General features: G+C 33.5%; 1 protein-coding gene across 6 annotated transcripts in view; it reads right to left on the bottom strand.

The window, feature by feature from the left end:
* Positions 1–2,996: 2,996 nt before the first annotated feature.
* The window catches only part of rasp (protein-cysteine N-palmitoyltransferase Rasp), a 79,199-nt gene continuing 56,786 nt past the window's right edge, over positions 2,997–25,409 (bottom strand). For 4 of the 6 annotated variants that reach the window (XM_085826900.1, XM_085826908.1, XM_085826924.1 and 1 more), the window contains 2 exons: positions 16,801–16,936; positions 2,997–5,234 (listed from right to left, as the gene is read on the bottom strand). In XM_085826900.1, coding sequence (XP_085683026.1) covers positions 5,101–5,234; positions 16,801–16,936 — 270 coding nt within the window. In that variant the 3' untranslated portion in view covers positions 2,997–5,100. The remainder of the gene's footprint in view (positions 5,235–16,800; positions 16,937–25,409) is intronic. The other 2 variants (XM_085826933.1, XM_085826935.1) reach the window with 1 other exon arrangement.

Raw genomic sequence — 25,409 nt, 5'->3', positions numbered from 1 at the left:
TGTTTTTTAAATTTCAACAATTTTAACCGTGAACAACCAGCGTATTATCCGCACTGGTGGATAGTCCGCAGCTTCAAAAATTCGCATTTTAAACACAGATAGTCCGCGGACTATACGCGCGAAATTACGGTACCTTATTTACGAATTAACATGTCTTCAGTCAAACAAAATTCCTTAACAGCATCCTAAAATTATCTATAGAATCTGTGTAATGGCTTTGGGACATAAATTCACAAAATAAGAGTAAAAAATATCATCCGACCATACACATTTCCTTCCTAAAAACAGGACACTTAATAATGGCTACTAAGTAAACCTTTATATACACATCAATCAAGTAATGCTCCCTTCTTTCCAAATTGTACAGAATCTTTAAATTAATCTTACCACAATCACCCATTTTACCGTCTAAACCGCAAAACAAGCAATATACTTCCAAATTAACACACACAAGCCCTTATACGAAATTACCGCAATCATGCAATCGATTACATCATGATAGGGCTGCCATAAATAAAACAACAACTTCGCGATAATACAAAGAGTACCCTTCTCTCTACTCTAACCATTTTGTAAAAATGAAGATTTCTATTTCTTTATTCAGTACTTATGTATGAGCTGGACACCAACTTATTTTGTGATACTTAGGAATAAAAAATGTGATTCTGTTATTATCAAATAAGATTAAAAGCAGATGTAAAATTGCTTTTTTTAGACAGGAGTTTAACTATTGAATCGAATTCTAGCTGAAGAAGCAGAAAGGTAATCTATGGAAGCTTTTGCATCATGAAAGTATAACTTTTATGTAGTTATTATTAAGGGTGTTATCATTATTTTATTTAGCAGAAATTAAGTTTAAAATTCTTGTGCCTCGATTTAAATTTAATGAAATGATGCTTCATTGCAATATGATTACTAACTTGGCAACTTTTGATTTTTCAACGGTATTCCTGTTTACAAGCTCATAAATGATGTTTGGTAATAGATCACTTGTATATGTTTAGAACAAATATTCATTATTTTTAAGAAGTAATACAACATTCCCTAAGATTTGGATGTGACGTAAGTATGATACAAATATTGCTGCTGCAAGGGAGATTTTTTATACTTGTTAAGTAATTAAAAAGATAAGTTTATAATTCAGTTAAAATTTTAATTAATATTTTAGTGGAATACAATCAGTGATTTAAAAATGATTAATCATATGAATTTTTATTTTAACTTGTATATGATATATAAATATATCTTATATATAATTTGTATAAATTTTTTAATTGTTAACTTGTCTAAATGTAAATTTGAAATCATGAGCAAAAGAATTTGATATTTAATAACTTCAGTAACTGAGTGTTTTTTTTTTTTTTTTTTGTATCATTTAACAGTATACTGTTCTTAGAAATTATGCTTTCTGAATAAGTGTTTCTTCTTCTTAATGAATACTTAGCATTGTATTGAATGGATAACTACTCATAGTTCCAATGTATTGTAAAATTAAAATGTGTACTATTCTGATTTTCTACATTTTAGAATTTCATTGTTCAACTTTATACAAAATTTTAATGCATTTTGAAAATACAAACTTGCATTGTACAGAGTATTTTATTCATACGAGATTCAAAATTTTAGTTTAGTTATTTATTTGGTAATGTAAAGCACTTGAGGCTATCTGCTTAAGGTGAGGTATGCCTTTGTGCAGGACTCTCTAAGGGAAACTGGTTCATATGCACATCGCACATGGGGAAAACCACAAAAACACCATGCAGCTAGGCTGTCCATGGGATTTGAACCTCAAACTGATCTACTAGGGTTTGGCGACTTTAAGCACCCACCTGCTGGTAGGCCGTAATTGGGACAATATATAGTACCAATGTGGTAGGCCGTAATTGTGACAATATATAGTACCAATGTATTAATTACATCACAATAAATGATTGCAAGCATATGATAACCACTTGTGAGTGTCACAATAATCTGAGTATGGCTGGTGCCTTCATTTGTTGAAACAAATTTTTTTGACAATTTATGCCTAAGAAGTCTGCGCATGAAAACTACAGACATTAGGTATCAATATATCTTTTTTAGTACTGCTAATTACCTCATTATAATCTTTTAAAAAATTAAATAAATAAAAACATAAATTGCATAGAACATGCATATTCAGTAAATTCTAATCAAAGTTTATGTTATTCTTAAATCTTTAATAGATTCTTAAAAACCACTCTAAACTGTTAATCAAATGCAGGAGATTTTTTTGTGCAAACTATTTAACCCATCATCTGCCACATTCCTCTACCTGGACTAGTACAAATACTTCAGATATTCAAAAGCTGTAAGTATTGACAAACAAAATTCTCAATTTATCATGTTCCATGTTCTATTAGAGATTCATAAGGACGGAAAAAATGGAAAAAAATACAGCATTTTTTTTTTCTTCAAATGCAATAATTAGTTTTTTTTAACAAAAAGCTATGAAGTATCTTTCAGCTACAGAATTCTCAGAAGTCTGAGAATTCATCCCACTGCCTCTTGAATATTTCTAATTACTGCTCCATTTATTATTTCTGTTCCTATTGCTTTCAATAAGTTGCTTTATTGCTAATCCACAGATTATGAGCTTCATCCTCATTAAATGAGGTCATCTTTCCGTCATACTTTACATTTCATATTACTTTGCATTCATGTATATAGCATTTACCTTTCCAAAATATTTTATTCAGCATTTTTATTCTTCTCTTATATTATTCAAAACTTCAATTTAATTTTTAAAACTGCAGTACTCCTACATTATTCTATCAATATCCCCTTCAAATGTACCTATTATTATTCTGATTTTGTCAAGTTTACTATTCCAGTCTGCTGAAAAATGCATTAACAGTCATCTTATTGTAAGTGTTTCTGCTTGTTAATCTTTTAATTGGATAACATACCATATATATACGAGTAGTAAGCAGATATTTTACATCTAAGTGAAAATCTGTTCATTAGCTTTCTCAGTATAGAATTGTAGCCTTTTATTTTAATTCATTTTTTCCTTGTGGTGGTCACAATTAAAGTTATAACAGCCCATATGACACTATTTCACAGCTCATACATGTCAGTTAATATAATAAGAGTCTTATAGCATGATAGGTAGATGCATAAATAAAGTATCAATATAAATGAAGATACTAGTGGTCATAGATCCAAACAGGTTGGTGGCAATATATATTTTTAAACTACTTAAAATAACTGGTTATGATTGCCATAGAGTTTAGCATTTTTTAAGCAACAGTGAAAGCAAATGTTCACTTTGATATTATTAATCGCTCTTATTTATAACATTAAAAAAAAAGTAACAACTAAGTTATTTCTAGCACAGAGGGGTAGCATGTTACATTTCAAAACATGTATGGCAATTTTAAAGCTCTCCTTTCCTACTCAGGACTTTTCAATGTAAAAATGTAAGAAACTACAGTAAAATTATTCATTAATACATTTTTTGATTAGGCATGTTTTAATAAAAGTGTTTCTTTTATATATAAATCATTTATTAGTTCTTAGAAATTATATTTTTGTAATCATATGTAATTTTATATCTCATGCATAGAAACTGAATTGCATATTATGTGAAGTATATTCTTAGCAAAATCAAGTTTATTATCATTATTAAAAATCATACAAACATACTCCTTATTTTACTTTTTCTAAATTTTTTATTCCACTTAGAATTTTAAATTTAGTTTCTGATCATTATGAATTGTTCTATCAACATACATTGAACAGATTCAAGTAGATTAACAATCAGATACTTAAAATAAATGAGCATTCTCATTTAAAAATTAATAAAAGCTTACATCTTAATTATAAAACCTATCTATACTTTCTAAATAAATTCATCATGGGTGATCTATATATGCCACTAAAATTAATTCACATGCCGTACATTGGAAAAAATTCTTTTAAGTAATTGTGTGTATCAGCAAAACCAGCATTGAGAGACCATTTATATCCTACAGTTAAATATTTCCTATACTATAACACAAAATTTTTTTAATTGATATATAAACTTTCTGTAATGTGATTTTTGTGATTTAAATTTTTTTCCAGCTTTTTCATTATGACAATTATTTACAAATAATGAGAGATTTATTTCTACTTTTACATTTCATGTTTGATCAGGCAATTTTCATAAATTCCCCTTTTGGGCATCTGAGAATTTTCAGTGGGAGGAAAGGTGTTATATAGTGCGAGGAAAGGTTTTCAGTGGGAGGAAATTAATTGTTAATTTAGTTCATCATGAGCAATATGCAAGAGGAATACAGCAGTTTTTACAAAACATATTACCTCGAGACTGGTATATATACTTAGTTCATGATGAATTTATTAAAATAAGAGCAAGAACATATTCATAGAAGCTAAGTTGTTGGATGCATATTTTAAAATATTTGTTAGGTATCAAAATAAAACCTTAAGAAACTCATTTTATCAACTACATACGGATTTTAAAACAAGCACATATTGAACTTGCTTAAATGGATAATACATAACATGATCATTAGAGCTGGAGACTCATTGAAAACCTTATCTCTACATTTCTTACTAATCCTTTAGATACAAATAAATTCGTAAAATTCTACTACGCCTATGACTTTGCAACACGAGATTGCCGATATGCATATATTGTCACAGAAAGAACTGTACACAAACTGATTTCCCGCAGTGATTCAAAATGTTATGTGAGAACCCTTGTTGGATCTCCTAAAGGCAGTAATACCATTTCTGTGCATAAAACTGAATTTGCTGAAGAATCTCTGATTTCTGTGGCTTTATATCAAAGTATCTTAAAAGACAGATATTTCTTACTGAACTAAAATTAATTTGCACACAGCATTGCCCTAGTCACAAAAGTAATTTTGATACCATAACCATCATATACTTTAGTTTCGTGGGCTCAAGCACACATAAATAAAGAAATAAACAAATGATGTTTACCATGGGAAAAAGGTTAGAATTTGTTCCTTAGTTCTACAGAACAAGCATCCGGCATCAAAATGTTGATTCAGAGAGACTATTTTATGGTAAAAGTGCAATTTTAAAGTTATGTAAGACCTGTTTTGATTTTCACCTTGGTATATTAGTTCTAAAAAATGTTTTCTTGTTTACTGCGGAATTCTCTTCCCATTCCCTTGTATCCATTGATACATGGCAGCCACAGTACATTATAAATGCTAAAGGAACAAGAGGAATAAATCCACCTAAAAGAAAAATGCAAACAAAAAGTTACAGTAAAAAAATATAAAACTTAATGAGTAATTAATGAACATAAATTCAAAACTCACTAAATGAAAATGTCAGTATAAAACTGGAAAAAGTTAATATTTATGCATGAATTATTCAATATGTTTTACATGGTTTTATCTTAATTTCTCTATTTGTTTATTTAGAAGAAATCTTGAAATCAATTTCTGATGCCTTTTTGATATTTTAGCAGCCTTAATGACCAAAAATGTGATAGCTAAAAGAATTATTTTCTATTTCTAGTGTATTTCATAACCTTACAAAAAGAGTTAAATTACAACACTAAAATTTTGATTTCAGGATATTAATCCTGGAAGTGAATTAAGGAATAATTGGAAGTATTTTGGTTTAAATTTTAAACACAGAAACAAAATGATAGATAATCTATATTGTGTTCCTGAAATAGCAGCCATAAGAATTATCAACCAAAGCAACATTTCCCATGCTATAACTGGATCAATTCCTTGTTCCAGTAAAAACATTTAAATATATATATATATATATAAAATTTTCATGAATTTAGTCCTGCCATATGATTTTTTCTAATGCAAATGATACTGGTGTTTGCATAACACTTCAGCTAATGAAGATTTTAAATTTAGGAAAGGAAACTTAATGATAACCAAAAGGAATAAAGCTAAATCATTCTGCACCTGACTTTCATCTCATTCTTTCACTTCTCTGCTATTATTTTATTAGTTGCCAGCTCTCTTTCCACCAACAAAATTAATAATGATAAAGATGCAAAAAATTTACAAATGTGATCAAGGACGAGTGTACAGATTGCACCAATTTAACTATATGTTATGTCAAGAACTTTTTTTTTTTAAATAAACAAAAGCACTGATTACTGACAACTACTTTATGCATCTACATTTCAACATTGTCAAGAACTGAAATTATTAAATATATATAGAGAGAGAGGCTAAAATTTTATTTACAAAAATGAAATAAGCACAAATCAAACCTAGAATTCTAAAGAACATGTTAAAAGCTGTAATATGTAATAACTTTAATAGGACTACATCATCTATAACTGAAATTTATAACAATTTGCATAACAGAGTCTCATTTTTCATATCACAATAAATATAAGACAGTTTTTATCCCAATGTATCAGTTTTCATTTTTTAAAGAATAAATATCTGTTGTTGAATAAAAACTTTTCATATCACATTATGTATTATTTTTCCCATCATAACAAATACATAAAAATTTTCATATATACAGATGATATAAAAATAGTTTTCACTTAGCTGTAGTAAACGTTCACGTTTTCCTCTGGGTTAATACACTGCTCGCCATTGAAAATGCAACACCAAGAAGGAGTGGTTAGAAAGTGATGAAATTTGGAAAAAAGACAGAGACAGAAAGCAGCAATAAGTGATATTTATTTCAAACTGATAGTCAGACAGAGCGAGAACGGTGTCGGCTCAGTAGAATGTAGGATCACCGCGGACAGTGATGCACGAAGAAACACGTCTATGCATAGAGTCAATAAGAGTGCAGATGGTGTCCTGAGGGATGGCTCTCCATTCCCTTTCAACCATTTGCCACAGTTCGTCTTCTGAACAAGGCAGGGGCAGAGTCTGCAAACGGCATCCAATCACATCCCACACATGTTCGATTGGTAACAGGTCAGGAGAGTACGGTGGCCAGGGAAGCATCTGTATACCTTGCAGAACAATGTGTTGTTGGGCGTTATCCTGCTGAAAATTTGCATTAGGCAGCCCCTGAAGGTAGGGGATTGCCACCGGCCGCAGTACATTATCCAAGTATTGTTGGGCCATCATTGTGCCCTGAATATGAACTAGGGGTGACCTGGAATTGTATGCAATAGCGCCCAAGCCATTATGCAACGTAGTCACGCGGTGGGGCGTTCCATTTACTGCCGGATTAGATCTGTCTCCATGTCGACGCCACGCACGTATGCGGCAACTGTCACTGGATAAACAGAAGTGCGACTCATCTGAGAACACGACATTTCGCCATTCTGTCATCCACATTGCTCCAGTCCAGCAGCATTCTAAATGTTAGCGTCTATGCTGTGGGGTCAATGGCAGTCTTCTTAACGGACGCCGTGAGTGTAGGCCAATCGACGAGAAATGATTCTGGGCAACAGGGGAACATCCAGGGTATCTTGTACATGCTGCAGAATCGCAGTACAAGTGACTTGCGAGACCGTCACAGCTTGTCGGCGGATGTGACGATCCACGCGTGCTGGCTGCACCTGCTCCTTTCCTTCTTCCCACATTTCCTTGTTCTAACCATGTTTGCCATAGCCGATGCACTGTGCTTCCATCCATGTGGGTATCAGCTGCGATTTGATGTAAGGACCAACCCGCCCTACTCAGTTCGATCACCATACCCCTCGTGAAATCGCCTATCTGCTGGAAGTGCCTTTGTTGACGGTGGCCTGGCATTCTCTCGTATTGCACGTATCCTCCGGGACAAAAACCAACTTTCTTTGATAATTCGTCTGGCAGAAATAACGACACAAATATTGCCCATTCTGCATGTGTGTCGGAGAGCTGTGCATTTCACATCATTCGCATAACTCAGTGACGTGCGTCTACTCTAAAATTTGCATAAATTTGTGACTAAGAAATGTGCAACTGTGAAAAATGCAACATTAAGAAGGCTTAGTGTTGCATTTTCAATGTCGAGCAGTGTATATTAAGATTTTTATGAACAGTTAACATACTACAAAGTGATGTAAGAGCAAAAATAAAATTTCTATTCAGGAATATGAAAATTAAAAACTTCTAATAAAGCATTACAGCACTATGACAGTATGTAATTGAGATATACAGGATAAAATTAACCAATATGTAATACGAAATATTAAACCCTGAGAGTTTAGATTCTGCACATTATAAAAAATTCTGGGTTATTTTTCTAGCTTTCAGAATGGTTCATTTGCTTTATCAGCTGGAATTTGAATAGGTTCCAGTTTTATTCTTTCTTTTTATATTTCCATAATCCCCCCTGTAACTTCTGAGTAATAGATTATAAAAGAAAAAATCATAAATCTACAAATAAGAACGTATATTAATTATATTAATCAATAATTGCATGTGAATTATTTCTATTTGGCTTGGGTTAGCACTTGACATTAGTGTAAATTAACCAAATGTCTGCCAAAAAGAAAAGAATGCACAATCCTTTGAACTAACATCCCCCTCTATAAACCTTTTTTCTTGCAGCAAGAAAAAAAGCAATAATAAAATGCAATTTCATTTTGTGGTTTTTCTGAACACAGTATGGTAACACCTATCTTAAGAGAATAAAAAAAACAAATGTTCTTTGTTTTGAGAGCTGCCAAACTGTGTAATCCATATCAGCCTTTCCTTAAAAAAAAAAAAAAAAAAAAGGAAGAAGAAAGAAATGCAATCAAAATCATGGTGGGAAAACCACTGGATTGATATTTATTCTTCCTGCTTACTAATAATGCCATTCACCATACAATAATTTCTAAGATGAAATGAAATAGGAACTGCTTTGCTGAATAACTGCAGCTAGTGCATTAATGGCAACATGCTGAATCATTTTATTTCTTAAGACAGCTGTTCAAATGTATTAAGATGATTAGAACTTCCGATTGTAACATGATTTAGTCACAATTTCTGCTCTTTTTCCTAATTTTAAGAATGCGGATAAATTGAATGAATTGGAGACTAAAAATAACTTTAAGACAGAAAATGAAATTAATTACAAAGAATACAAGGAAGACGACCTTTTTTTTTTTTGTCACTGACAATGGATACTTTTCCACTTGCCAAAGACTGACACTTACTTATTAAGCAATGTTCAGGAATGGCCGAACCCTTTGTTTACTTAGCAATCTTGTCGCAGAAAATGTTGCTCAGAGTGAAGTACAGGGGATTAAACAAATATACCTACAAAAAATAGGGCTAGGTAATTATAAACATCCATGCCTTCTCTTGAATAGGAAGCTATGGGCTTTGGCAGCCATGAACCTTAAGCACTGCATAAGGTATTTTCTCCCTCCTATCCTGCATGCCTTTGTGGTGGATAGCATGTCCGACGCATAATCAGGAAGTCCAGAGTTCACATCCCAGCAAGGGCACTGCAGATTTCTTAGATTTCCTCGGTTCAAAAAAATTCTAAAAAAGACTCTACAGGTGGCACTGAAACTAAAAGGTGGTGGATGATAATTTGTCACTATAAGGATTTGGCATTTGTGCCCCCTTATCCCTAGTCGTCTTTTAAATTGTGAGTACATAAGATATTTTCTCCCTCTTTTCCACGTGCCTTCATGGCATTAACTGGAAGCATGTCCGATGCATAATTTGGAGGTTCAGAGTTCAAATACCAGTGAGGGCACAGCACATTTTTTGTGTCTCCTGCATTGATAAACCTAATAATTCTACAAATTAATTGAACAGCGCAGCCAGCTGCTCTGGTAGGGATTGGTTATATTATTTGATTATGTTAAAAATATATGTAAATGTGCCAGTCCCAATATTTACTTTATGAGAATTGGCAACAACAGTTTTGTTGTCATTCTATCCCTGTCTGGTGTGCATAGCTGTGGTTGCTTGTTCCCATGTAACCTGATATTCCCAATATATTTTTATTTGCTCGACCTGGACTATGTCATTTCTTTAACCCACGACTAATCTCGATTTTTATCACGTTATCAGCACGAAAAGCTCAAAAGGAAATGCCATTATGATCCAGGATTGAAGATCGCACCGAAGCCTAACCACGTTGTGAATCTGAAGTGAGCTGGATAACCATCCTTTAACGAAGTAAATAAAAATTGTTTTGGTTAATTTAGCTCAATATATTTACTTAAAAGATGACATCTGAAGATTATAAAATGCCGAAAATAAACGGCGATAATTATCACACGTGGTGTATACGTTCGCGTGCCGTGCTGGTGCAGAAGAGATGTTGGGAAGTAGTGGAACCCGGATATGGAATTGAAATGAATGAAGCGGAGAGGAAAAAGAATGACGAAGCTCTTACCCTATTATTCCTCATAGTTGAAGATACATTTCTAGATGATATCGGAGATTGTATTAGAGCCAGAGACGCCTGGAACTGTTTAAAAGAAATGCATACAAAATTCGGTTTGCTTTACTTACTGCAGCTTATGAGAGAATTTTTAACATAAATATGAAGCCAAATGAGTCTGTCCAATCCTATCTAGCAAGATTAATGGACTTACATAGAAAATTAGCTAATGGTGGATATGCATTCACAGATAGAGAAGTGGCCCTAGTGATGCTGTTGGGACTGCCTAGAAGTTATGAAGCGCTTATCCTAAGTTTGGAAAAAGATGAAGCAAATCTGACAACTACAAATTGTGAAACCAAGGCTACTCGTAGAAGAGAAACGTATAGTCAGAAGTGAGAGTTCAGCCAAAGTGTATCATGAAGAACAAGCTCTTCACACTAAAAGTTTTGCCACTAACCAGAAGAAGCCTGCATTTGGAAAACCCATGAAGAAGTATGCAGCTAAAAGGCCAAATGAAGAAGAAACTAACAGAGGAAGAAATACTAAATGCTTCAGCTGTGGCCAGTGGGGGCACATATCTAAAAATTGTGAAGAGGCCAAATATCAGAAACAAAACAGCGCCAAAACTGCAGTTCACCTCAAGACAAACATTGCACTTCTCGCAAATGAAGAAAAATCAAGAAAAAGTAATCTGTGGATTTTAGACAGCGGAGCTACAGAACACATGACCTCTGATAAAAGAAAATTCTCAGTCCTTAAGAAGTACACATCTGAAGTTGAAGTTGCTAATTCAGAAAGAATAAAGATCACTGGAATTGGAAATATTTCATTTTCTGTTGGAGAAGAAGACGGAGAAAAAAACATCACTATTGAAAATGTCCTATATGTTCCAGAACTAGGAGGAAATCTATTATCCATTGGTAGAATTGAAGAAAGAGGCTTAAAAGTAGAATTTGCTGAAGGAAAAGCCAAAGTGATTGATAAGAATGGAGATACTCTTTTATCTGGTGAGAAAAAAGGAAGACTATACATAATCGAAGAAAAGATGGCAACTGCCTACGCTACGAAAACTGAAAGTGCCGACTTGCTGCATCGTAGACTTGGTCATCCACATTCGTGTACAACAAACAATATTGTCCCTATCGATAGAAACCTGAAATCAACAGTATTAGCAAATGAACCTTGCCAAGTTTGTATTCAGGGAAAAATGAAAAGGAAGAAATTTCCAAAAGCCGCTAGTACAAAAGCTAAAGACATCCTAGAAGTTATACATTCAGATGTTGTTGGCAAAATTTCTCCCCCTTCCTTTGGAGGCTCAAATTACTTTGTGACTTTCACGGATGAATTTTCTCACTATACCACGGCATTCCCTATGAAAGCCAAAAGTGACGTACTAGAAAAATTTGAGGAGTACCATTGCATGGTAGAAAATCTCCAAAACAGAAAAATCAAATTCTTGAGAAGTGACAATGGTGGGGAATATATAAGTGGAAAGTTTGACAAGTACCTTGCTGCGCATGGGATCCAAAGACAACTAACTGTACCTGACACGCCTCAACAAAATGGTCTGGCTGAAAGACTGAACCAAACATTGATAAACAGAACGAGATGCTTGCTTATTGAGTCCGGAGCAGATCACAGGTTTTGGGCTGAAGCAATGGCCACTGCGGCCTATCTCCACAACAAGCGGCCATCTATGGCAATTGATGATGATATTCCGGAGGAACGATGGTCAGGGTATAGAAGCAAAACAGACCACCTCAGAGTTTTTGGATGCAGAGCCTGGAGCCATGTTCGCTCACACTCAAGAGGAAGCAAGCTTGATCCTAAAGCTACAGAATGTGTTTTTGTGGGATATCCTAAAGGAGTTAAAGGCTACAAATTGTATGATCTGAAGAAGAAACATTTTTTCGTCAGCAGAGATGTCATTTTTGAAGAAAATGTTTTCCCTTTAAAACTGAGCAAGTGTGACAATCCTGCAGAACAAGCTACCCTTAAAATTCAAGACTTTGAATCAGAATATCCTTTGGACCTACCTGAAACAGAAGCTCGTGACTCATCTCTAGATTATATAACTTATGATGTAAATAACTTGGATGAAACCGAATGTCCCAATACAGATCCAATTTACCGAAATTCCGAAAGATGTCCAGACATACAGCTTGAAAATACTCCAGATTACAAAGATGAAGGCCAATCAGTTGCTCAAATACAAGACGTTGCTAATAACCTAGACCCTGAAATCGAAGTAGCAGCCAGAAATCCTACCCGTGGAAGTGAGAGAGGTGAAAAAAGAAAAATCAAAATTCCTAAACGTTTCGAAGACTTCTATCTGTACGATGCCCAAGAGATACAACAATCTGAAGAAAAGGACCCAGTAACCCTAAAAGATGTCCTGAAATCACCCGAAGCTGACATGTGGTTAAAAGCCATGGAGGAAGAAATTCAGAACCTCACTCAAGCTCAAACCTGGGAACTAACTACAAAACCACCAGGAGCTAAGGTAATACCATCCAGATGGTTGTTTCGTAAGAAAAAAGACGAGATTGGGAACCGAGCAAAGTTCAAAGCCAGATTGGTAGCAAAAGGCTATCTGCAAATGCCTGGAGTGGACTTTCAAGACACCTTTCCACCAGTCATCAGACTCAAATCTGTAAGATTATTGCTTGCCGTAGCTGCAGAGAAAAACCTAGAAGTTCACCAAATGGATGTAACAGCTGCATACCTTAATGGAATCCTAGAAGAGGACATATATATGGCACAGCCAGAAGGCTGCATTGAGAAAGGGAAAGAACACCTTGTCTGCCACCTGAAGAAAAGCATCTATGGTTTTCGACAATCAGGACGTGCATGGAATACTTGCTTGAATGACTTCCTGATCCAGTATGGATTGAAAAGATCAAATGCAGAACCTTGTATTTACTTTTGTCATGAGAAGAACATCATAATTGGAGTTTATGTTGATGACCTCCTGATAGTTGGAAACATGCCAGAGATAAATGAATTCAAGGAAGGCATTAAGGAAAGGTTCAGTGTCAAGGACCTAGGTCCTGCAAGCCAGATCTTATCCATGCGAATATGCAAAGAAGATAATGGGTCATACACACTAGATCAAATCGTTTATGCATCAGAAATCTTAGAAACATTTAAAATGACTGAAGCAAAATGTGCATCCACACCACTGGACCCCAGCATAAAATATAAAAATGTAGATGAACAGCAGTGGGAAGAAATCAAAGAAAACAGCAAGGGAATCCCTTATAGACAAGCTATAGGAAGTCTTCTATATTTGACTTGTGGTACTCGCCCAGACATGGCTTATTCTTCCACTTATATGAGCCAGTTCAATGAGAAACACACGGAAGAACATTGGAGAGGTGTGAAGCACATTCTAAGATACCTAAAGGGAACACGACACAGAAGTTGAGATTCCAGAAGACAGGTGAGCCACTTCAAGTCTACTCAGACGCTGACTGGGGAGGTGACAGAACTGACCGTAAATCTTATAGTGGTTATATAATGCTACTCGCAGGTGCTCCAATCTCATGGTCGAGCAAGAAGCAATCCACAACAGCTTTATCGACGACAGAAGCAGAGTATGTGGCAATGTGTCACACTGCCAAGGAAATCCTATGGATTAAAAATTTGATCAAGGAAATCTGTAGTGAATTAGCTGCTTCACCTCAAAAAGTGCTAGTCGACAACCAGGGAGCAATCTTCTTAGCAAAGAACCATGTTACTTCTGAAAGAAGTAAGCACATTGATATTAAATTTCATTTTCTGAGAGACCTAGTGAAGGAAAATGTGATTATATTTGATCATGTGCGATCCAGCGACAATCTCGCTGATCTCCTAACTAAGCAGACCTCAAAAAAACTTTTACGTGACATGAACTATGCCGGGACTTGTACGTAAAAATGATCTCCTTTGAAGTTTACGACTGATAGTGTCTGTGTAGAGACTTGACTTAAAATTTCAGAAAGAAGTCTAGATACAAATTTTTTCTTAATTGCTTTTATATAAACATTGTGTTTCCTAGTATAACTTAATATGTGTTCATTTAATGATGTAATTCATAAGTAGAAGTCAATAGTGTTTAAGCATGTAATAGCAGCTACATTGTTTTTCTGTAAATGTGTACAACCACAGCGTGGTAAATTTTTGTGGAAGTATGTAAGTATCTTGCAAATAGTGTGACTGGCAAGGGGGCGTGTTAAAAATATATGTAAATGTGCCACTCCCAATATTTACTTTATGAGAATTGGCAACAACAGTTTTGTTGTCATTCTATCCCTGTCTGGTGTGCATAGCTGTGGTTGCTTGTTCCCGTGTAACCTGATATTCCCAATATATTTTTATTTGCTCGACCTGGACTATGTCATTTCTTTAACCCACGACTAATCTCGATTTTTATCAGATTATGGCAGAGCACATATGACTATTTGTTTAAAGGGGAAGGATATTTTCTGAAAGCAATTGTCTTGCTTCCACACTCAGGGGTGTTTGTGCTTCGGGGAAACCCCGGAATTCCGCGGATTTTGAACTTCAATACCCGTAAATTCCGGGGATCGTCGTTCAAAAGGAAGTAGGAATAATAATGAATTATTTATTTTGATCTGGGTAATTTTGTTTGCTTTGAAAGCAGAAAACGCAAGGTCAGTGTGTGTGGTGAAAACTTTTCCTTTCTTTCTCCAAAGGCAGTGATAATGCGTGAAAAGGGGGAAAAAACTTCTTTTTTGTTCTTTCCTTATTGCGAGTTATGACTCATTCCCCCCGGTTCTCGGACATTCTCTTCTGGATTCTGTTCGAAAAGTAGGCGCGGCAGAAAAAAAAGGGAGAGACTTCGTTCGACCAGATGTGCGATCACGTGACTCTGGGTTCAAAGGTCTTATCTCTCCTGGCGTGGCGCCAATAAGTAGAGAAGGGGGATTTTTCGCCGTATTAGCTATTTGTCATTGATCGCTTCTCAACTTAATGGTTTATTAAAGGTTGATGTCACAAATCCAAAATTCCATCTACCTAGCAAAGTAATATTTACTGGTGCAGAAGCTTCCACTCTCCTGAAGAAATTATCAAAAAATCATCCAACAGCAAAAGAATTCCAAATTTCTCTGATGAAAGCTTATACTAATACAGCACAGCATATGAAACAGAAATTACCCCTTAAGAATTCATATCTAATTAGTTTTACAAGATTAGATCCAGAGCAAAGATGTAAAACCAGTACAATATTAGCTTTTGAAAAATTATCATCTTTTATGTCCCATATTTTTAGTGATAATGAAAAGTCAAAAGCAGAAGCTGAAATAAGGTTATACCAGAGTGATATTGATATCACCAAAGAAATGCTCTACACATCTGATGAAAGTGGAAATCAAGTCAAGTGTACAATTTATAAATATTGGTCTAAAGTTTTTAATTTAGAAGATGATTTCACAAATGATTATAAGTATCCTACATTGGCCAAAGCCTGCCTTAGCTGCTTCCATGGCCCATTAGTGGAAAGTACATTCAACTTAATGGATACACTTGTCACTGACTATAGAACCTCTCTTCCCTAGATGCAGTGCAGACAATTAAATATGATTTAATGGCTTCTAAAGAAACCTCATGTGAAAAATATGGCTCAAAAAATCCAATGACTGATCCAATTCACAAAGATCTCTTACTGAATATGAACAGAAGTTGGAAAACATATCAAGAGGACTTACAAACATGTATTTCAGATGAGTCACCTATAAAAGTCTCTGAAAAACCTTCTACATTAGCAGAAAAGCAAACTGCTTCTACCTCTGCATGTGCAGTTCTCGAGGAAATTTCTTCAACTGTAAATGAGGAAAATAAAAGTCAACTTTCCTGCAATTATGAAGTTCACCACAAAAGAAAGACAAGCCCACAAACATCAGAATATAAAAAAAAGCAGCAGAAATTAGATAATTTTTTTTTTAAGAATTAATTCAGGTAATTTAAAATATTTACATAAAATGTAGTAGTTTATATGTTTGAAAATTTATGGTTATTAATTTTGCAAAAAAAGTAATTCGTTGAACTTTTATAATTAGGTCATTCAATACTTCATAATTGTAATTTTTCATTTTTCTCCCCCCCCCCTTCTCAAAACTCCAAAATGTTGGTAGAGTAAATGTCAGTAGTAAGCCCGTAAAAGTTTCAGGGGATTTTTTGGGGTCCCACAAACACCCCTGCATACTACATTGGGGTAGACCATAAAACCACCAACAGACCTAGATTATTCTCTGGGATGAAGTCACTAGTGGTCCTTACGTAGAGAAAGGAAAAAAGTTGGATATGAACCACAACATAAGGCATCATCACTTTGCACTCTCAAATTGATTAGTAGTAGTGTTGTCAATTTAAAATCTTTGTTCTAGTGACAATGCATCTCGACTTTTCAGCTCTTGAAACATACTCTGAAAATCTTTATCTTAGGTCTTAATTCAAGAACTGTCAGTTAAAAATATATAAAAATACCAATACTTTTTAATAAATTCATCAGTTTACTATTTGAAAGTATCTTACCAAATATCACTCTCTGAACAAGCAAAATTCCTATATCCCAATTAGAAAGGAAAAATGAACATGATATACACATTAGGATGAAATGTGGTGTAGCAGAAAAAGCTCTCAGTCGCCTCTGGGAAGTGACCGAAAATTTCTATAATATAAAAACACTCATTTAAATTAGAACGTTAATCATCAATTCCAAAGAAGATATTACATAAATTTAATACTGAAGTTTTTATCACTCTAATTGAAAACAAACGTATTATTTTAAAAATTAGGTTTAGAACAATTGGAAAAAAATCTGATGTGTAACACCACATAACTTCCTTGTACAGAATATTAAATTATACGCGTTTGCTGCATTTCATTTAAACTTATTATCTCGAATTTCATTAGAGATATATTTCTCATTCAATTAATTCAGTTCTCAATTCACAACAAGGCAAAATTACATAAAACCTCAAAAAATTATTATTAAAAATTGAAAACTATAAAAAGAAAAATTCTTAATGTTTTCAGATTTTATTTATGCCCAAAAGGACCCTTTTTTAATGCTTTGTGTGTTACCTTTATTTATTAAATATCATGTTCTTCGCACTTAAACAATAAAATTCAATTCAACAGCAATACCAGAAAAAAAATATTATATTCCACTAAAGAATAAACGTGATTCTCGCATAAAGTATTTCTTATTTTTATTCACGACACATTTCAAGCATAAACATATTGGACTGAAATATAATCCAAATATAATTAATCAGAGAAAAAGAATAAACTAATCTAGTAAGAAAAAAATATCCGTTACATTCCAAATTCTAAATATTTGTTTACATAAACATTTATCTCAAGGCCTGCCAGGAAAAACATATCCACGATAGCAAACACATGACTGCCAGAGATCACAAGATAATTTTATTTTTAACAATTTCAAAAGTGAATCAATGCAGAATGCCAAAACGAAATTAATATTCCTTCTGGGCAAATTGCCCCTTTGGGCTATTGCAAAAACAAACAATTTTTAAAGTAAAAAATGCAGAATTTATCAATATATAAGAATAAAAAATAAAAAATAAAAAAAAAAAAAAAAAACTCAGCTGAAGCCAAGTAACAGAGTGGGTATATATATTTATATACTTTTGGTGCAGCCAGTTGCAACCGAAAAGGGAGGTGCACAATTACCTATTATAGCTGCCCTATATACAAAATGTCAATATTGAAATAGAGATATGTACGTACAGACATCATGAAAAAAGTTTCTTCTAAATCCATTTTAAATCCTTTTTACAACCCGTGTTTGGAAAAGGAATCCTCTATTTTGTCGCTTTGTACAGATGTTGCGAAGAAACATCATTCAATCATTCCTTTACTTTGTACAAAGAAGTAAAAAGACTTCACAGAAAGCAGATTATGTAAAAAGCATCCTCAAAAGATATGAGACAAACAGAGAGACAAAAGTAGTGAAGTATCAGACAACAGACAAATATGCAAAATTTTCAAGTTACTATGGTAACAGCAATTCATTTGCTTCAAAAGTTCCAATTAAATACTTTGAACCATTTATAAAATGGCACCTCATTTAACAAAAGATAAGAAAAAACCAATACATTTTTATAATTGTGATGCCAAAAGAAGCAAAATAAATTTAAATACAGTAATGTCTCATAAATTTGATCTAATGTGAACTGAGAGGGCAACAAGTTCCCGAAATATCAAATTTTACAGAAGAAAGGATGGGTTATTCACATAATAATTTCACCCAATGCCTAAATCCATGGGAGCTTTGTTAATACTTTCTCCTTTGTACAGTCTCTTAAGGCATCCAGTTTCATTTCTAGTCATGCTAATTTGTTTCGTTTTAATTTTCTTCAACATGTTCACATGTAAACCTCGATATAAACTGAGAAACCCTACCTAGAATGAACTGAAAGTTTAATTTACAATAGGGTACAGCTATAAACCTTCAGGCAGGTTTGCGTATGGCTAAACAGAAAGGAATATTAGTGGGAATCAACAGCAGCTCCCTGACTTTGTTACTGATAGAATTTCCATAAAAAGAACAAAACCTTTCACTAAATTCATTTTATAGGTTCCAAGAAATAACAGCACAAAGCGAAAGTGGAAAATTTACAAAATTAAAATGCAATTAGAGTTTTGTTTGATCAGCAAAATGTTACTGGTTCTGGTGATACAGAAAGACAAGTGCTATAACTCTACTGTGCTATAAAAATAGCAAAATATCGAAAGAAATAATTTGACAAATTTAAAAATAGTATGGAGAGCAATGACATAATATCAATCTAAAATTTAGGGAAAAAATTCAAAATGAAATAAAAAGGTCATGAAAATTATTGAACAGAAGTTTGTTTGTAGAGAAACCAGGTATTTCTTTCTATCCATCAAGTTGTTAAAAAACTGAAGATATCAAAATCCACCAGTTCATAAAATTAAGAAAGATGTCGGCTTAAAATGTTACAACAAAAAATTATTCTAAAATACAAGAATCACAATCAAATCATCATTTGATTTATTTTAGGTTTGGTTTTAATCTTAGTGGTATTATTAAATATTATCATTCAACATTATATTATTCCGTGTTTATTTGGGCAGTGCACTACCTGAAACACATATCAGATATACATGCATATTGGCTTTTCATCACTAATCATCAGCTTTGAAATAACATACACATCACTGATTGTTTTTATAGTTATTCTGTATTCGAAATTTTTTGTGAAAAAAACTGCTCTAAACATGTATTATAATGGTTATAGATATAAAAGAAGTTCATAAACCTTAAAATTTGTCAAAATTCAACCTTTGATTAGGATTATATTTAGAAGAAATAACACGTCCAAGAAATTTTGATATAATTATAACACTTTTCATGGAAATTGTAAAATATATATTAAAATGAAAAATATATATATATATATAAAAAAAAAAAAAAAAAAAAAAAAAAAAAAGCAAGAAAGAAATACGTCAAGATTCTTTAACAGAATGTCTATTAAATGATGCAACATAATGCACGTAAATTTAATAGAAAATCTTTTAAAGATATGTATCAGTAATTATGCCTCAGTTAAAGAAATTCAGATATTATCAGCTCAGAATTAATCAAATTTGCTATCTTGATGCAGAAACATCTGAAGTACTAAAATCATTTTTTTAGAATTAAAAAAAAATAAATATGCTGCTTCAAGTTCAATTTTTAACATGCAATATATATATATATATATATATTCTTTTTAAAGAGGGAAGCAAATCTTGCCTGCAGAATTACTTTTTTTTTTTACAACACAAAAACAAATTACCTGATGGATAAAAGGTGACAGTTTGCTATATTAGACAATCTCTGTGTGCACCTCACATATGTTCTAACATTAAAATGATAGTTTATTGCTTCATACAATTTCCATAGTTATAAAATGCATTTCTGTAACATTTCACAACCAATGTTTATCTTTGACAAAGTTGCAAAAGGGAAAAATCTTTAAGAATCGGTCTACAGGCCTATGAGGCTGAGACTGTTTTTCTAGCAAATATAATCCACTACTGCCTTTTGAAATACTCTGCATTGTTATTATTAAAACAAATTTGCATTGATTGCAATTAAAAAAAAGTTATGTTAATAAGATAAAGTTATGGTACTTAAGACAATATTTGAGATGATCATGTTACACAGAAAAAAAAGTATATTATGGTCAATCTCAAACGGTATAATTTTGCGATGACAACAAATGAAAATGAATCTTCATTACAGCTGCATAACACTTTTGTTCAGCCATAAGCAATCTTGAATTTCACAGACATCAAGCTATAAACAATATTAAAAATAAATGCAAAATAATAGAATATTAAAAAAATGCAAAGTGAAAGTATTTTCCCCTAGTAAAAAAACTCATTTCCTACTCAATAAAATTATGTTAAAGTGGCTTAAAGGTGAAAGTCTGTAATTGTCTATCTCTCTGTAACATAGTCAGAACATAGGGTTACATCATAAATGTTAATTTTACATAATTTCATTCAAGTTCACGTTGCACATATCTAAAACAAAAGACTGATAATATTATTGTGATAAAAAAAGCATATGGAATATGCACTAAACACTACCAGTAATAACTTCATCCCCCTTCCCCAAACTTTTATTAGCATCAAACAATTGATATTTAATTTTCTTTTATCTTTTGCAAATAAATTTGTTTTTAATGAACATAAACTTTTTGCTTTGGCATTTTCCAAAAATTGTGAATTTAAGTGAGCAAAGTTTATGCATTGAATTATTTTTCTCAATTGAGTTTTTGCTGCAAAAATATATGAAATGCTTCAAAGGTCTTTAAGAACAACATTTAACAAAAATAAAAATTTTGGAATGTGTAAGACAATACAAGACATTTCATGAGCGGTGTTAGACAATTTACGAAAGCAGATAATACAAGATGAGCTATTGTTCTAGTAGCCCATCCACTTTAACTAATGAGCAACAGTGAATAAACCAACAATAATTGCCGTATAAAGGAAACATGAATCTGTGTTTTTGTTACAGAAACAGCTCACTGATTAAGTGCAAGGTGCTAGAAAAGTGAAGTAAGACTAAAAAACACCTTATCAAAGTAGTGACTCTTTTTTTTTACTGTCATGGAACTGTGCATCATGAATTTCTATCAACTGACCAGACAGTGAACAAAAAATATTACAGTCAAAAGTCGTTAATCCGGACTCGTCGGGACTTCGACGAGTCCGGATTATCGATTTTTCCGGATTATAGATCATTAGTTTAAATCTGGTAAAATGGCATGCAGAAATTATAAAATTAAAAATATGAAACCGTAATTTACGAAATAAAGAACAATTATGATCTAAAGCATATCAAAATTTAAAAAAAAAAGCTTAATATTTATTTGTTTACTTTATTAAACATTTCTTTCAATGTAAGTTGTTTAAGTTGCTTCGTTTTTTATGTGATAATACATTCTCTTTAATTCTATAAACAGACATAATTTCTTGTTCAGTTACAAAGTTCCGCTGTTGAAGTCCTATAATTGCTGTGTCGAGAATACCGGCTAATTCGTCAATCGAATTTTTTTCTTTTTCAATAACCTCTGTTACTTTCTTCGCTATCGGAATCGAATTATAATGACGAGGTATTTGATTTAAATCATATCAAAGACGGAGTACATCAAAATGAAATACTACATTTCGTAAGCAATTATAAGCCAAATAAAATAAAAACATCTGCCCTGAAGATTAGGATAGTGCTGACAGATCAACTTCCAATTCATCGCACGCCGGACACGCGGCGTTAAAGATAAACAAAGTTTAGATAAACAAAGGATATGCCTTTATCCATTTTTTGCAGCAATTCCACTTTTTGTTTAATGAACTCCGAAACATACTTTCGCTTTGAAGATCCGTTACATATTAGTAAATATAAATCGGAAATTCTATTTGACATAACCGAAAGTTCAAGCTTACTTTTATAAAATTGCTCTAACAGTGTGCAAAAAATAATAAGCCGGATCCAATTCGAAGATTAAGGAACAACGCAATCTGCAACATTAACTGAAATAGATAATTAGATAATTTTAGCTTAGCTTATATCGTCCGTAACACCCATTCGTAAACGTATTTTTCGCACGCGCACACGCAAATTCGCAGCCGTAGAGGTCTTACGTGCATGCGTCAACGCGACGCATGCGCACAAAGTTTGTAGCTTTGAGGTCCGGATTATAGACCATTCCAGATTATGGGTGTCCGAATTAACGACTTTTGACTGTATTTCATTCAGCATTTGCATACAGCAATTCAAAGCAAATGACCTAAATTGTGACAAGAAAATTTTTCAGTTTTTCACCATAGATAATGCACCTGCTTACTATGTTTTTGCTGCCTGTGAATTTTTTGTGCCAGCCATACTAAACCCTTGCCATCTTCCCAATAACAGCCCACCACACGATCTACATGAGCAACCAAAGACCATCAACTTCAAACTTTTTAGATTCCATGAAACTCCATGTATGTGATCTGTGTTTACTGAAACCACAAACTGTGCAAACTGCAGAATGTGCAAATGTGCATCCTCCTGTACTAAAATTGCCGCTATTTGCACCACTACAACTGCAGCCAGCTGCACCCTCCTGTTTTCTCTGTCAAAATTCTCGCAAAGATCTGTGAACAGCAAGCTCATAAGTGCACGTTCGCAAACAGAGACCTCAAGCAACTGTAAACTACTCATGCAAACTCAAGCAACCGTTAATGTGCAAACTGTTTACCTATGTGTTATGTATTAATCATTTTATTTTCAAGCTTAAGTTGTTTTGCTTATTATTTCAGTTTTGATCTATAATTGAAGTTCTAATTTTTGTTGTTGTTGTTGAAAGTTGGTTGTAAGTTTAAATTGTAACTTTTGTTAACTTTAAATTTAGGTTAAGTTGCTTTAATAGTTTTTTGAGTTGAAGTTGTTTAATTTTAATTTGAGTTTAGGGACTTAAGATTTTTGGTTTTTGTATCTTGCTGTTTTGACTTTTAAGGTTGTTTAACTTTTAACTTTAATTATTTTAAAGCCTTGTTGCTGCACCTTGGTGTGCTTAAAGTTTTTTTTTTTTTTTTTCTTAACCTTAAGTAACTTAATTTTTGTTATCCCTCTTTCTTTTAAAGTTAAACGAATACATATTTTCTGACTGGCGGTAGGAAAAATTGATTGTAATTGTAATTCAATTTGGTTAATATGTGTGTATACTTTAATTGCTGCTGAAGAAACAATTTTTATAGTGCTGACATTTTTATTATGAATTATAATGTTGTGTAATTAGTAGTTGCATTTTTTTTTTTTTTAATTTTCCCAAAGTCATTTTTGTAATAACTTGGTTCAGAGAATTTCCCCCCCTTGCCTTCGGCTTGGAATTCATTCTCGGAAACTCTTATCAGAGGTTTTACTGCACCCTAAAATTCCTTTCTCCCAAACGAAAAATCATATGTGGGGGGTGAAGTGCTGGATGGATACACCATATTGTGTTTCCCGAAAAGAGGACCATGTTTTGCTGGACAGGCGAGAATGGAGAGGTTCTACAGCATATTTTATGGTGGGGGAAAATATTCGTTGAGTTAGAAGCTTTGCATTGTCGACTGGGACCTCGAGCGAGGCTCGTTTCTTCCCCCCCCCCTTGTTTTTGTCTGTGGATCTGATGACACATTGGTGTGGCCTTGGAAGCTGAGTGGAGGAATGGAGATAAATGGCTCTTATGGTAGTCGGGAAACCCCTTCCCGACTACCACAGCTTAGTGATTTTATTGACAGAGTTAATTTAGTTGCAGCACATGTTGGCTGGACTGATTCTGATAAGTTGACTACCATTAAAGTAAAATTGGAGGGTGAGGCGGCTGCATTTATTCACAGTAATCCTCGTCTCAAGAATGAGAGCAACTTGGTTGCTGTAGTGGATGCCTTAAGGACAGATTTTCGACAGTGCACATTTTGCATGCTCATATTAGAGCATTAATTCAGGCTTTTCAGAAGCCTAGAGAGACAGTTAGGCAGTTTGCTGCTAGAATAGAGGCACTCTCATGTAAAAATGTGCCATTGGATAAGATGGAAGATCCAACTGTGGAGAGTCAGAGACTTGATTTACTTTTGTCAGTTTTTCTGGAAGGTTTCCATTTACATTTGAGGCAATTGTTGTTACCTCAGAACCACAAAACATATGCAGCTGCTAAAAGACATGCTATAGCTGAAGAAGAGTTTTGGGTTAAGACTCATGCAGATGAGCTTAACAATGTCCACACTGTTGAAGTTAATGCAGTTTTCACTCCTCGTGTCACATTTAAGGCTGCACAGGTTAATAGTTCGAAAGACGAACTAACTGCAGCTATCAAGGCACAGCAAGAGAACATTGTTTCTTTGACTAACATGTTAGGAAATTTGCAAACGCAAGTACAGTCATTTATGTCCAAGTCTACAGTTAATAGTAGACAAGTAGGTCCTCGTTGTTACAGATGTAATAGGTTAGGTCACATAGCTAGAAATTGTATGGTGAATTTATCTCAGGTTCCTAACAACAATGTCAGAGCGAGACAGTTTTCACGTAACATTGCTAGCCAGCAAGGTAATGCTAGAGTGACACCTAACACACAACAGGTTCCAAGACAGGCTAATACAAGCAACACGACTCAGTTAAATCCTCAGGCTCCTGTTTTTAGCCAGAATTTAAACTAGTTAGGGATAGGGGGAACAAAACCTTCATTTCATCCCAGGAAGCCCTTTTGAAGGTACCTTCAGTGTATTCTGTTTCTTTAGGTGAAGCACCTCTTCCAATAGTGAATGGCTCGAGTTTGGGTAATAAAGTGAAATTTCTTTTAGATTCAGGAGCTACTGTTAACTTGTTAAATGCTAAATACTGTCAGTGTTTTGGGAAGAAACTAAAAGTTCAACCTTGTGAAGTTTATTTAAAAGGGATTTCAAGCAACATGGTGTTAGTTAACAAGAAGGCCACTTTGCCTGTTAAATTTCAAGATCAGATCTTTGAAACTGAATTTCTCATTATTGATAGTGTGTCTGATCAGTATGCTGCACTGTTAGGAACTACATTTTTAAATTTAAACAAACTGTGTATTGATTTTAATACATTTGAT

Source organism: Stegodyphus dumicola, chromosome 1, assembly GCF_044657685.1.
Source record: "Stegodyphus dumicola isolate Sdum_Otavi_A_Nest chromosome 1, ASM4465768v1".
Lineage (NCBI taxonomy): Eukaryota > Metazoa > Arthropoda > Arachnida > Araneae > Eresidae > Stegodyphus > Stegodyphus dumicola.
This window is presented reverse-complemented; position numbering and strand designations above follow the sequence as displayed.